Source organism: Scyliorhinus torazame, chromosome 31 (assembly GCF_047496885.1).
Source record: "Scyliorhinus torazame isolate Kashiwa2021f chromosome 31, sScyTor2.1, whole genome shotgun sequence".
Taxonomy (NCBI): Eukaryota; Metazoa; Chordata; class Chondrichthyes; order Carcharhiniformes; family Scyliorhinidae; genus Scyliorhinus; species Scyliorhinus torazame.
This window is the reverse complement of record NC_092737.1, coordinates 31984723-31998536: the sequence shown is the minus strand read 5'-3', so window position 1 is coordinate 31998536 and position 13814 is coordinate 31984723. Positions and strand designations below refer to the sequence as shown.

The window sequence follows — 13814 nt, the reverse complement described above, 5'->3', positions numbered from 1 at the left end:
TCTGGAACGAGCTGCCAGAGGCAGTGGGAGAGGCGGGTATGATTTTGTCCTTGAGAAAGCAGTTAGACAGTAACATGGGCAGGTTGGGTGGAGAGGGATATGGGCCAAATGCGGGCAAGTGGAACGAGCTCAGTGATAGAAACTGGACGGCACGGACAAGCCGGGCCGAAGGGCCTGTTTCCATGCTGCGGGATCTTGCTGTGCATGGGCTAGCCGCCCCGTTCCGCAGAACCCCTTGTGTGCAAGAGGAGGTCGTTCGGCCGGTTGAGTCCGCACCGACTCTCTAAAGGAGCGCCGTAATTCCAACAGAGACTACACTTCAAATAAGCGCTCCACTGGCTGGCAGTCCCTTTGCAATGTGGAGGTGGCGAATGGCACGATGCGGTTACGTTTTTCTTTCAAATTCTCCGAAACACCTTGGTGAATTCACAGCAAACAAGCCGCCAAAGTGATCGGCGAGGAAACGTGTTATCAACTGCTCTCTCCTACTGACTTGCCACCTTTAGTGATCTCTGTACAGATACGCTCTGCACCTGACACCCAGGTCCCTCTGATCCTGGACACCCAGCTCCCTCTGCACCTGGACACCCAGGTCCCTCTGCACCTGACACCCAGGTCCCTCTGAACCTGGACACCCAGGTCCCTCTGCACCTGGACACCCAGGTCCCTCTGCACCTGGACACCCAGGTCCCTCTGCACCTGGACACCCAGGTCCCTCTGCACCTGGACACCCAGGTCCCTCTGCACCTGACACCCAGGTCCCTCTGATCCTGGACACCCAGCTCCCTCTGCACCTGTACACCCAGCTCCCTCTGCACCTGGACACCCAGGTCCCTCTGCACCTGTACACCCAGGTCCCTCTGCACCTGGACACCCAGGTCCCTCTGCACCTGTACACCCAGATTACTCTGCACCTGGACACCCAGGTCCCTCTGCACCTGTACACCCAGGTCCCTCTGCACCTGGACACCCAGGTCCCTCTGCACCTGTACACCCAGGTCTCTCTGCACCTGTACACCCAGGTCCCTCTGCACCTGGACACCCAGGTCCCTCTGCACCTGTACACCCAGGTCCCTCTGCACCTGGACACCCAGGTCCCTCTGCACCTGGACACCCAGGTCCCTCTGCACCTGAACACCCAGGTCCCTCTGCACCTGGACACCCAGCTCCCTCTGCACCTGGACACCCAGGTCCCTCTGCACCAGGACACCCAGGTCCCTCTGTACCAGGACACCCAGGTCCCTCTGTACCCGGACACCCAGGGCCCTCTGCACCTGGACACCCAGGTCCCTCTGTACCCGGACACCCAGGTCCCTCTGTACCCGGACACCCAGGTCCCTCTGCACCCGGACACCCAGGTCCCTCTGCACCTGTACACCGTAGAATCTTACCCCTTATTTGATTTTATTATTGTTTAAATTTAGAATACCCAATTCATTTTTTCCAATTAAGGGGCAACTTAGCGTGGCCAATCCACCTAGCCTGCACATCTTTGGGATGTGGGGCGAAACCCTCGCAAACACGGGGAGAATGTGAAAACTCCACACGGACAGTAACCCGGGGCCGGGATCGAACCCGGGCCCTCAGAGCCGTGAGGCAGCAGTGCTAACCACTGCACCACCGTGCCGCCCTTCTCCATCATTAATGTCCATCAGGAAAAACAAAGGTGTCAATAGCGACCCCTGGGGAACACCACTACAAAGCTTCCTTCAGCCCTAAGAAATATCCCCTGACCATTGCTCGCTGCTCCCTATTCTTCATCCCAATTCTTCATCCTTGTTGCTGCTGTCCCGTTCATCCTGTGAGCTTTTATTCTTGACTTTTGAGCCGGGCACGGAGGAAGAGTCATGGAGTTGAGGGCAGTTGTGGATCGGAACTCGGGGACATTGGCCGCCATCTTAGTCTACGCATGAACAGAAGAGCAGACCTCCAGCGAGGCCAGCGTGGCCATCATGGTGGTTGCCCTGTCCATCAAGGCAGCAGTTGACCGAGTCTGGCATCAAGGACCCCATCAAAACTGGAGTCAATGGGAATCAGGGGGAAAACTCTCTGCTGGCTGGAGTCACACCCGGCACAAAGGAAGATCGTTGTGGTCGTTGGAGGTCAATCATCTCAAAAATAAAGGGACCTTGGCCTCTTTGTCTACAGATCTCTGCACCTATACACCCAGATCCCTCCGCACCTGTCCATTTTCCGGGAGCGGGAGAGAGAGAGGGAGCCGGAGTGCAGCTTGGGAATCAGGTAAGTGTTTAAACTAACCCCAGGTTCCAGCGGCCTTCATTTCCGGGAGTGGGAGAGAGAGAGGGAGCCGGAGTGCAGCTTGGGAATCAGGTAGGTTCTGTATATAAGTTGGGCTGTTGCTAAACCCGAGACCCTACACTTGTAGTGTCCCCCACCCTTCCACCTCCTCTAACCTAAGGGGTTTAGTGAATATAAAGTAAGCTCTTTTCTTTTTTTTTTCCTTCTTTCTTGTATTATCTCGACGGGATGACAGGGAAGGCAGTGCAATGTTCCTCCTGCAGAATGTTTCAGGTGAGGGACGCCGTCAGTGTCCCTGCTGATTTCATCTGTGGGAAGTGCACCCATCTCCAGCTCCTCAGAAACCGCGTTAGGAACTGGAGCTGGAGGAACTTCGGATCATTCGGGAGGCAGAGGGGGTCATAGATAGCAGCTTCAGGGAATTAGTTACACCAAAGATTGGAGATAGGTGGGTAACTGTAAGAGGGACTGGGAAAAAGCAGTCAGTGCAGGGATCCCCTGCGGTCGTTCCCCTGAGAAACAAGTATACCGCTTTGGATACTTGTGGGGGGGGGGGGGGGGGGGGGGGGGACTTACCAGGGGTAAGCCATGGGGTACGGGCCTCTGGCACGGAGTCTGTCCCTGTTGCTCAGAAGGGAAGGGGGGAGAGGAGCAGAGCATTAGTAATTGGGGACTCGACAGTCAGGGCACAGATAGGAGAGACTCACGTTTGGTATGTTGCCTCCCAGGTGCAAGGGTACGTGATGTCTCGGATCGTGTTTTCTGGGTCCTTAAGGGGGAGGGGGAGCAGCCCCAAGTCGTGGTCCACATTGGCACTAACGACATAGGTAGGAAAGGGGACAAGGATGTCAGGCAGGCTTTCAGGGAGCTAGGATGGAAGCTCAGAACGAGAACAAACAGAGTTGTTATCTCTGGGTTGTTGCCCGTGCCACGCGATAGTGAGATGAGGAATAGGGAGAGAGAGCAATTAAACACGTGGCTACAGGGATGGTGCAGGCGGGAGGGATTCAGATTTCTGGATAACTGGGGCTCTTTCTGGGGAAGGTGGGACCTCTACAGACAGGATGGTCTGCATCTGAACCTGAGGGGCACAAATATCCTGGGGGGGAGATTTGTTAGTGCTCTTTGGGGGAGTTTAAACTAATGCAGCAGGGGCATGGGAACCTGGATTGTAGTTTTAGGGTAAGGGAGAATGAGAGTAGAGGTCAGGAGCATAGATTTGACGTCGCAGGAGGGGGCCAGTGTGCAGGTAGGTGGTTTGAAGTGTGTCTACTTCAATGCCAGGAGTATACAAAATAAGGTAGGGGAACTGGCAGCATGGGTTAGTACCTGGGACTTCGATGTTGTGGCCATTTCGGAGACATGGATAGAGCAGGGACAGGAATGGATGTTGCAGGTTCTGGGGTTTAGGTGTTTTAGTAAGCTCCGAGAAGGAGGCAAAAGAGGGGGAGGTGTGGTGCTGCTAGTCAAGAGCAGTATTACGGTGGTGGAGAGGATGCTAGATGGGGACTCATCTTCCGAGGTAGTATGGGCTGAGGTTAGAAACAGGAATGGAGAGGTCACCCTGTTGGGAGTTTTCTATAGGCCTCCAAATAGTTCTAGGGATGTAGAGGAAAGGATGGCGAGGATGATCCTGGATAAGAGCGAAAGTAACAGGATAGTTATTATGGGAGATTTTAACTTTCCAAATATTGACTGGAAAAGATATAGTTCGAGTATATTAGATGGGTCGTTTTTTGTACATTGTGTGCAGGAGGGTTTCCTGACACAATATGTTGACAGGCCAACAAGAGGCGAGGCCACGTTGGATTTGGTTTTGGGTAATGAACCAGGCCAGGTGTTGGATTTGGAGGTAGGAGAGCACTTTGGGGACAGTGACCATAATTCGGTGACTTTTACGTTAATGATGGAAAGGGATAAGTATACACCGCAGGGCAAGAGTTATAGCTGGGGGAAGGGCAATTATGATGCCATTAGACGTGACTTGGGGGGGATAGGTTGGAGAAGTAGACTGCAAGTGTTGGGCACACTTGATAAGTGGAGCTTGTTCAAGGATCAGCTACTGCGTGTTCTTGATAAGTACGTACCGGTCAGGCAGGGAGGAAGGCTTAGAGCGAGGGAACCGTGGTTGACCAAAGAAGTGGAATCTCTTGTTAAGAGGAAGAAGGAGGCCTATGTGAAGATGAAGTGTGAAGTTTCGGTTGGGGCGATGGATAGTTACAAGGTAGCGAGGAAGGATCTAAAGAGAGAGCTAAGACGAGCAAGGAGGGGACATGAGAAGTATTTGGCAGGTAGGATCAAGGAAAACCCAAAAGCTTTCTAGAGGTATGTCAGGAATAAGCGAATGACTAGGGTAAGAGTAGGACCAGTCAAGGACAGGGATGGGAAGTTGTGTGTGGAGGCTGAAGAGATAGGCGAGATACTAAATGAATATTTTTCGTCAGTATTCACTCAGGAAAAAGATAATGTTGTGGAGGAGAATGCTGAGACCCAGGCTATTAGAATAGATGGCATTAAGGTACGTAGGGAAGAGGTGTTGGCAATTCTGGACAGGCTGAAAATAGATAAGTCCCCGGGGCCTGATGGGATTTATCCTCGGATTCTCTGGGAGGCCAGGGAAGAGATTGCTGGACCTTTGGCTTTGATTTTTATGTCATCATTGGCTACAGGAATAGTGCCAGAGGACTGGAGGATAGCAAATGTGGTCCCGTTGTTCAAAAAGGGGAGCAGAGACAACCCCGGCAACTATACACCGGTGAGCCTCATGTCTGTAGTGGGTAAAGTCTTGGAGGGGATTATAAGAGACAAGATTTATAATCATCGAGATAGGAATAATATGATCAGGGATAGTCAGCATGGCTTTGTAAAGGGTAGGTCATGCCTCACAAACCTTATCGAGTTCTTTGAGAAGGTGACTGAACAGGTAGACGAGGGTAGAGCAATTGATGTGGTGTATATGGATTTCAGCAAAGCGCTTGATAAGGTTCCCCACGGTAGGCTATTGCAGAAAATACGGAGGCTGGGGATTGAGGGTGATTTAGAGATGTGGATCAGAAATTGGCTAGCTGAAAGAAGACAGAGGGTGGTGGTTGATGGGAAATGTTCAGAATGGAGTTCAGTCACAAGTGGAGTACCACAAGGATCTGTTCTGGGGCCGTTGCTGTTTGTCATTTTTATCAATGACCTAGAGGAAGGCGCAGAAGGGTGGGTGAGTAAATTTGCAGACGATACTAAAGTCGGTGGTGTTGTCGATAGTGTGGAAGGAAGTAGCAGGTTACAGAGGGATATAGATAAGCTGCAGAGCTGGGCTGAGAGGTGGCAAATGGAGTTTAATGTAGAGAAGTGTGAGGTGATTCACTTTGGAAGGAATAACAGGAATGTGGAATATTTGGCTAATGGAAAAGTTCTTGAAAGTGTGGATGAGCAGAGGGATCTAGGTGTCCATGTACATAGATCCCTGAAAGTTGCCACCCAGGTTGATAGGGTGGTGAATAAGGCCTATGGAGTGTTGGCCTTTATTGGTAGAGGGATTGAGTTCCGGAGTCAGGAGGTCATGTTGCAGCTGTACAGAACTCTGGTACGGCCGCATTTGGAGTATTGCGTACAGTTCTGGTCACCGCATTATAGGAAGGACGTGGAGGCTTTGGAGCGGGTGCAGAGGAGATTTACCAGGATGTTGCCTGGTATGGAGGGAACATCTTATGAGGAAAGGCTGATGGACTTGAGGTTGTTTTCGTTGGAGAGAAGAAGGTTAAGAGGAGACTTAATAGAGGCATACAAAATGATCAGGGGGTTGGATAGGGTGGACAGTGAGAGCCTTCTCCCGCGGATGGAAATGGCTGGCACGAGGGGACATAACTTTAAACTGAGGGGTAATAGATATAGGACAGAGGTCAGAGGTAGGTTCTTTACGCAAAGAGTAGTGAGGCCGTGGAATGCCCTACCTGCTACAGTAGTGAACTCGCCAACATTGAGGGCATTTAAAAGTTTATTGGATAAACATATGGATAATAATGGTATAGTGTAGGTTAGATGGCTTTTGTTTCGGTGCAACATCGTGGGCCGAAGGGCCTGTACTGCGCTGTATTGTTCTATGTTCTATGTAGGCTATTGCAGAAAATACGGAGGCTGGGGACTGAGGGTGATTTAGAGATATGGATCAGAAATTGGCTAGCTGAAAGAAGACAGAGGGTGGTGGTTGATGGGAAATGTTCAGAATGGAGTTCAGTTACAAGTGGCGTACCACAAGGATCTGTTCTGGGGCCGTTGCTGTTTGTCATTTTTATCAATGACCTAGAGGAAGGCGCAGAAGGGTGGGTGAGTAAATTTGCAGACGACACTAAAGTCGGTGGTGTTGTCGACAGTGAGGAAGGATGTAGCAGGTTAGAGAGGGACATAGATAAGCTGCAGAGCTGGGCTGAGAGGTGGCAAATGGAGTTTAATGTAGGGAAATGTGAGGTGATTCACTTTGGAAGGAATAACAGGAATGCGGAATATTTGGCTAATGGTAAAGTTCTTGGAGTGTGGATGAGCAGAGGGATCTAGGTGTGGTGGTTAGCACTGCTGCCTTATGACAGCGAGGTTCGGGTCACTGTCCGTGTGGAGTTTGCACATTCTCCCCGTGTCTGCGTGGGTCTCATCCCCACAACACAAAGATGTTTTGGAAGGTCGAATTTGAATGCTGAATACAGGGTTAAAGGCAGGATTCTTGGAAGTGTGGAGGAACAGAGGGATCTTGGGGTCCACGTACACAGATCCCTCAAAGTTGCCACCCAGGATAATAGGGTTGTTAAGAAGGCGTATGGTGTGTTGGCTTTCATTAACAGGGGGATTGAGTTTAAGAGCCGTGAGGTTTTGCTGCAGCTTTATAAAACCCTGGTTAGACCACACTTGGAATATTGTGTCCAGTTCTGGTCGCCTCATTATAGGAAGGATGTGGATGCTTTGGAGAGGGTACAGAGGAGATTTACCAGGATGCTGCCTGGACTGGAGGGCATGTCTTATGAAGAAAGGTTGAGGGAGCTAGGGCTTTTCTCACTGGAGCGAAGAAGGCAGAGAGGTGACTTGATCGAGGTGTACAAGGTGATGAGAGGCATGGATAGAGTGGATAGCCAGAGACTTTTCCCCAGGGCGGAAATGGCTGTCACGAGGGGACATAATTTTAAGGTGATTGGAGGAAGGTATCGGGGAGATGTCAGAGGTCGGTTCTTTACACAGAGTGGTGGGTGTGTGGAATGCACTGCCAGCAGAGGTGGTGGAGTCAGAGTCATTCGGGACATTTAAGCGACTCTTGGACAGGCACATGGACAGCAGTAAATTGAAGGGGTGGAGGTTAGGTTAATTTTAGATTAGGATATATTGTCATGTGAGACTACCTTTAAGAAATGGGTGTTTGTTACTGCAGTGATGTCAGAGAGTGGGTGGAGCTGGGCTGTCTGTCAGCTTTTTACTTTCATTTTAGGCTGTTTGCTGCAGGGTGTGTTTTAGTTTAGTTTTCAGAGCTGGATAGCTGCAGTCACAGCCAGAAGGGGTATTAGTCTCTCTCTCTGTAATCTAAAAACTGTAAATCGATCCTTTAGTGATTTAAAACTAATAACCGCTCTCAGTAGTGACTTTAACCGGATGTGCTTCTGGTAAAGGTTATGTTTTTAAGTCTTATGGATGTCAAAACAACATCATAAACGATGACTTCGTATTGTATTCTTTGGGGGTTGTATTTGAATTACTGGTTGCGAAGATGTTCACTGTATGTTTTAAAAAGGTTAACTTGAGTTCATAGAATAAACATTTTTTTGCTTTAAAAAATACTTTTCCATTTCTGCTGTCCCACACCTGTAGAGTGGGCCGTGTGCTCCCCACACCACAATCTAGTAAACATTGTGGGTCAGGTGAACTCCATGATACACTTTGGGGATCTCTGAACCCTGGCCCAGAACAATATGGTCAGCACAACATCATGGGCCGAAGGGCCTGTGCGGTTCTATGTGCAGGGGAGGTGGATTGGCCACGCTAAATTGCCCCTTAATTGGAAAAAATGGATTGGGTACTCTAAAATTTATTTTTTAAAAGGTGCAAGGTTTCTCTCTGATAGTCACCACTGTGACTGTGTGGGGTTGATCGAGTTTAGAGAGCAGAAGGACGGCATTGGGCCAATCGAGTCCGCACTGGAAAGACCAAGATACTGAAGCCCACACCCCCACCCTATCCCCATGGCCCAGTTACCCCACCCAACACTCAGGGCAATTTATCACGGCCAATCCACCTAACCTGCACATCTTTGGACTGTGGGAGGAAACCGGAGCACCCGGAGGAAACCCACGCAGACACGGGGAGAACATGCAGACTCCGCACAGGCAGCGACCCAAGCCAGGAATTGAACCCGGGACCCTGGAGCTGTGAAGCAACAGTGCTAACCCACCGTGCCGCCCGGAATTTTTTTCGAGACAATCGCGCAATCCCGGGGACTGGAGACCCGTACGGACCACATCAGGTAACAGTCCCTGAGCCCCATTTCCGAAGAGCTACATAGATCTTTGAAAGTTGCCACTCAAGTGGACAGAGCTGTGAAGAAGGCCTATGGTGTGCTCGGGTTCATTAACAGAGGGATTGAATTTAAGAGCCGTGAGGTGATGATGCAGCTGTACAAAACATTGTTAAGTCCACATTTGGAGTACTGTGTACAGTTCTGGTCGCCTCATTTTAGGAAGGATGTGGAAGCTTTGGAAAAGGTGCAAAGAAGATTTACCAGGATGTTGCCTGGAATGGAGAGTAGGTCTTACGAGGAAAGGTTGAGGGTGCTAGGCCTTTTCTCATTAGAACGGAGAAGGATGAGGGGAGACTTGATAGAGGTTTATAAGATAATCAGGGGAATAGATAGAGTAGACAGTCAGAGACTTTTTCCCTGGGTGGAACAAACCATTACAAGGGGACATAAATTTAAGGTGAAAGGTGGAAGATATAGGAGGGATATCAGAGGTAGGTTCTTTACCCAGAGAGTAGTGGGGGCATGGAATGCACTGCCTGTGGAAGTAGTTGAGTCAGAAACATTAGGGACCTTCAAGCAGCTATTGGATAGGTACATGGATTATGGTAGAATGATATAGTGTAGATTTATTTGTTCTTAATCTAGAACAAACGTTCGGCCCAACATCGTGGGCCGAAGGGCCTGTTCTGTGCTGTATTTTTCTATGTTCTATGTAAAGGGGCAGCTGGGTTCTATTGACAATCTCACGGTTTACCATTACTTATATTTGAATTTCACTGCCAGCGTTTCTGGCATCTGAATGGGCAGCCGTGGAGATTGCAACCTCCCCACTCAATCAAACCATTCTCACAACGAATGCGGGCTCTCGCCGCTGGTCGGTCGGATCACCGATATTGGTGATTCCACCACGTCCCTGCGCCCAGCCTGCCCACTGAAGGTGCAGTATTGCTCGGAGTTACATGTCTACCTGGTACTAACCTTATCTTGGGGCAGAACCGGTCCAGTCCCACATATCGCATTGTGGGCGAGAGGCTGACTTTTACGATGTCCTTCTCCTGAACACTGTTCTCCTCAGGGTCATTATACCCATTCTGAAGCTCCGCCTTCGTCTGTGTGGTGCAGAAAATCGACGCGCTCCCTGTGAAAAGAGGGCAGAGACGAGGGGTCAAAGGGGCAGAGGTGAAGAGGTCAAGGGCAGGGACCGTGAGAGGTCAAAGGGAAAACAAAGGTGAAAAGAGACAGAAACCCAAAATTTTAATTGTTGTGCAATGATCATCCGAAAACTCATAACTCAGCTTAATTGTGTATCTAACCCAGTGCTGTACCTGTCCTGGGAGTGTTTGATGGGGACAGTGTAGAGGGAGCTTTACTCTATATCTAACCCCGTGCTGCACCTGTCCTGGGAGTGTTTGATGGGGACAGTGTAGAGGGAGCTTTACTCTGTATCTAACCCCGTGCTATACCTGTCCTGGGAGTGTTTGATGGGGACAGTGTGGAGTGAGCTTTACTCTGTATCTAACCCAGTGCTGTACCTGTCCTGGGAGTGTTTGATGGGGGCAGTGTAGAGGGAGCTTTACTCTGTATCTAACCCCGTGCTATACCTGTCCTGTGACTGTTTGATGGGGACTGTGGAGAGGGAGCTTTACTCTCTATCTAACCCCGTGCTGTACCTGTCCTGGGAGTGTTTGATGGGGACAGTGTAGAGGGAGCTTTACTCTGTATCTAACCCAGTGCTGTACCTGTCCTGGGAGTGTTTGATGGGGACAGTGTGGAGGGAGCTTTACTCTGTATCTATCCCCGTGCTGTGCCTGTCCTGGGAGTGTTTGATGGGGACAGTGTAGAGAAAGCTTTACTCTGTATCTAACCCAGTGCTATACCTGTCCTGGGAGTGTTTGATGGGGACAGAGTAGTGGGAGTTTACTCTGTATCTAACCCCATGCTGTGCCTGTCCTGGGAGTGTTTGATGGGGACAGTGGAGAGAGAGCTTTACTCTGCATCTAACCCAGTGCTGTACCTGTCCTGGGAGTGTTTGATGGGGACAGTGTGGAGGGAGCTTTACTCTGTATCTAACCCCGTGCTGTGCCTGTCCTGGGAGTGTTTGATGGGGACAGTGGAGAGAGAGCTTTACTCTGCATCTAACCCAGTGCTGTACCTGTCCTGGGAGTGTTTGATGGGGACAGTGTGGAGGGAGCTTTACTCTGTATCTAACCCCGTGCTGTGCCTGTCCTGGGAGTGTTTGATGGGGACAGTGCAGAGGGAGCTTTACTCTGTATCTAACCCCGTGCTGTACCTGTCCTGGGAGTGTTTGATGGGGACTGTGGAGAGGGAGCTTTACTCTGTATCTATCCCCGTGCTGTACCTGTCCTGGGAGTGTTTGATGGGGACAGTGTAGAGGGAGCTTTACTCTGTATCTATCCCCGTGCTGTACCTGTCCTGGGAGAGTTTGATGGGGTACAGTGGTTTGTAGTGAGGAGGGAGGGTATGAACTGCTCCCTGTGCGTCACTGTTAACAGTGAGGGCAAAATGGCGGGAGAATGATCCTGATAATGTTTGACCAGCGGATGGATCTGTTGAAACCTTGTGCTGGTTTGAACCTCCTGGTGTGAAATCCAATGGGAGTCTAGGAATAAGACTCCCCCATTGAGAGCCTGACTTCAGTTTGAAATGATCAGAGGGAGAGAGCTGGGTTTGCAGTCCGCTGGCCAGTGACATTCAGCTGTTAGAGCTGGGTTTAAATTCAGCTCTGTCTGCAGGGAGCTTAGATGGGACACAGGTCTGGGGTCTGTTCATTGTTAATCTTTGAGATTAAAACTGGGGGACAGTGTGAAAACAGTTTTAAAAAACCTCCCCCAAAAACCCCACTTGGTCAGAACACAAAAGTAAACACCTCCGAGGCTATTTCCCCTGTAGCAATGTAACTAGGGGGCAGCACGGTAGTTAGCACAATTGCTTCACAGCTCCAGGGTCCCAGGTCCGATTCCAGCTTGGGTCACTGTCTGTGCGGAGTCTGCACGTTCTCCCTGTGTCTGCGTGGGTTTCCTCCGGGTGCTCCGGTTTCCTCCCACAGTCCAAAGATGTGCAGGTTAGGTGGATTGGCCATGATAAATTGCCCTTAGTGTCCAAAATTGCCCTTAGTGTTGGGTGGGGTTACTAGGTTATGGGGATAGGGTGGCGGTGTTGACCTTGGGTAGGGTGCTCTTTCGAAGAGCCGGTGCAGACTCGATGGGCCGAGTGGCCTCCTTCTGCACTGTAAATTCTATGATAAACTGTAGTAAAGGTACACTTCTCAAACCCGCTTCCACTCTGCTGTGGAAATCCAATAAAATTCACAAACTAGACTGTATTCTGGAACCGAACACATTCTGGTTTCTGGATTCAGATCCTACTTTAGATTTGACACCTTCTCTCAGCACAGACATGCTTCGAGGATATCTTCCCCATACTGCCAACAAAACAACTCCCGGCGAGACATCTCCCGTGGTGTTCACCACTGGAATTTCCAAAATGCCCGCACTTTGTTCCTTTTCACGTACCTGACACCAGCTCCCCATGATCCAAGGCCCGTCGGAGCGACCCCACGCACGTCCCGTGGTATGCCGTGTGCCACTTCTTGTAGACGTTAGTGACCTCGCAGTGGGGATTCAGCCTGCAGGACCCAACAGTTGACACATTTCAGGCAACACACCGGAGGAACAGCAATCTTGCATTTCTAGGCTGAATTCTACAGCTCACTGCTGCTAAAAGCACTTTGTGGCACCAAAAGGCACGAGAGCCATGACCACGGGTCCATGTAACCAAACAATCATCACCCAGAGAGTGGCACTTTCGCTGGCACCGTTATCTCATGACCAAAGCATCCCATCCGGTAACTTAGTTAGGCCACACTTGGGAGTCTCGTGTTCAATTCTGGTCGCCACACTACCAGAAGGATGTGGAGGCTTTAGAGAGGGTGCAGAAGAGATTTACCAGGATGTTGCCTGGTATGGAGGGCATTAGCTATGAGGAGCGGTTGAATAAACTCGGTTTGTTCTCACAGGAACGAAGGAGGTTGAGGGGCGACCTGATAGAGGTCTACAAATTGTATGGGGCATAGACAGAGTGGATAGTCAGAGGCTTTTCCCCAGGGTCGAGGGGTCAATTACTAGGGGGCATAGGTTTAAGGTGAGAGGGGCAAGGTTTAGAGTAGATGTATGAGGCAAGTTTTTTTACACAGAGGGTAGTGGGTGCCTGGAACTCGCTACCGGAGGAGGTGGTGGAAGCAGGGACGATAGTGACATTTAAGGGGCATCTTGACAAATACATGAATAGGATGGGAATAGAGGGATACGGACCCAGGAAGTGGTGAAGGGCAGCATGGTCAGCACAGGCTTGGCGGGCCGAAGGGCCTGTCCCTGCGGAACCCTGTGCATGACACTTCAACACAGCCAGACACCCACACTGGCGCACGGAAGGACAGCGCTGCCCCCTCCTCGCTGATTTCACGAAGGCCCCTTTTGGCCTCCAAGTCGACCCCCCTTCCCCCCCCCCGGTGCAGAGTGCCCTGACCTTCGCCCCATACCTGAGTCCGAACCTGCACCATCCGAAGGGGAGTGCGTAGTCCTTTGGGGGATCTCCTCTCTTGTAGTAAGCTTCATCGCCACGGAGCTTGTGACAGGATTCACAGTAGCACAGGTTGCACTTCAGCTGCTCGTCAAAGTAACCGTCTGCAAAGCAAGCGAATCGTCATGGCGACCAGACCCCACACCAGCCTCTGCGACAGTCAAATCCCTCGGCCGCCCACCCCTCCCCGTCCACCTCCATCGCCGATAAAACTCTCACCCCCGACAGCACCCGCGGCTCTGCTGGCGCCCATCCGGAATGTTGACGCCGAGGGGTCCATGGCAATTCGACCGAGGGGTTGAAACGCTCAAACCCCACCCCCTCGATCTCCTTCGTTCCGAAGGAGGAACAGTCCCAACCTCTCCAAGGCGCCCAAACTCAAACCCGCCCAGACCTCCCGTCGCCATGCAGCAGCAGGGGCCTGGGTGGCGACCTCAGCTGGTGAGAACGCGAATCAAGCGGGCCAGATTAA

General features: G+C 50.9%; 1 protein-coding gene across 1 annotated transcript in view; it reads right to left on the bottom strand.

The window, feature by feature from the left end:
- neurl4 (neuralized E3 ubiquitin protein ligase 4) overlaps positions 1 to 13814 on the bottom strand; it is a 203993-nt gene that overhangs the window by 6164 nt on the left and 184015 nt on the right. Inside the window, 3 exon segments of the mRNA XM_072493516.1 lie at positions 9722 to 9881; positions 12277 to 12389; positions 13302 to 13446. Coding sequence (XP_072349617.1) covers positions 9722 to 9881; positions 12277 to 12389; positions 13302 to 13446 — 418 coding nt within the window.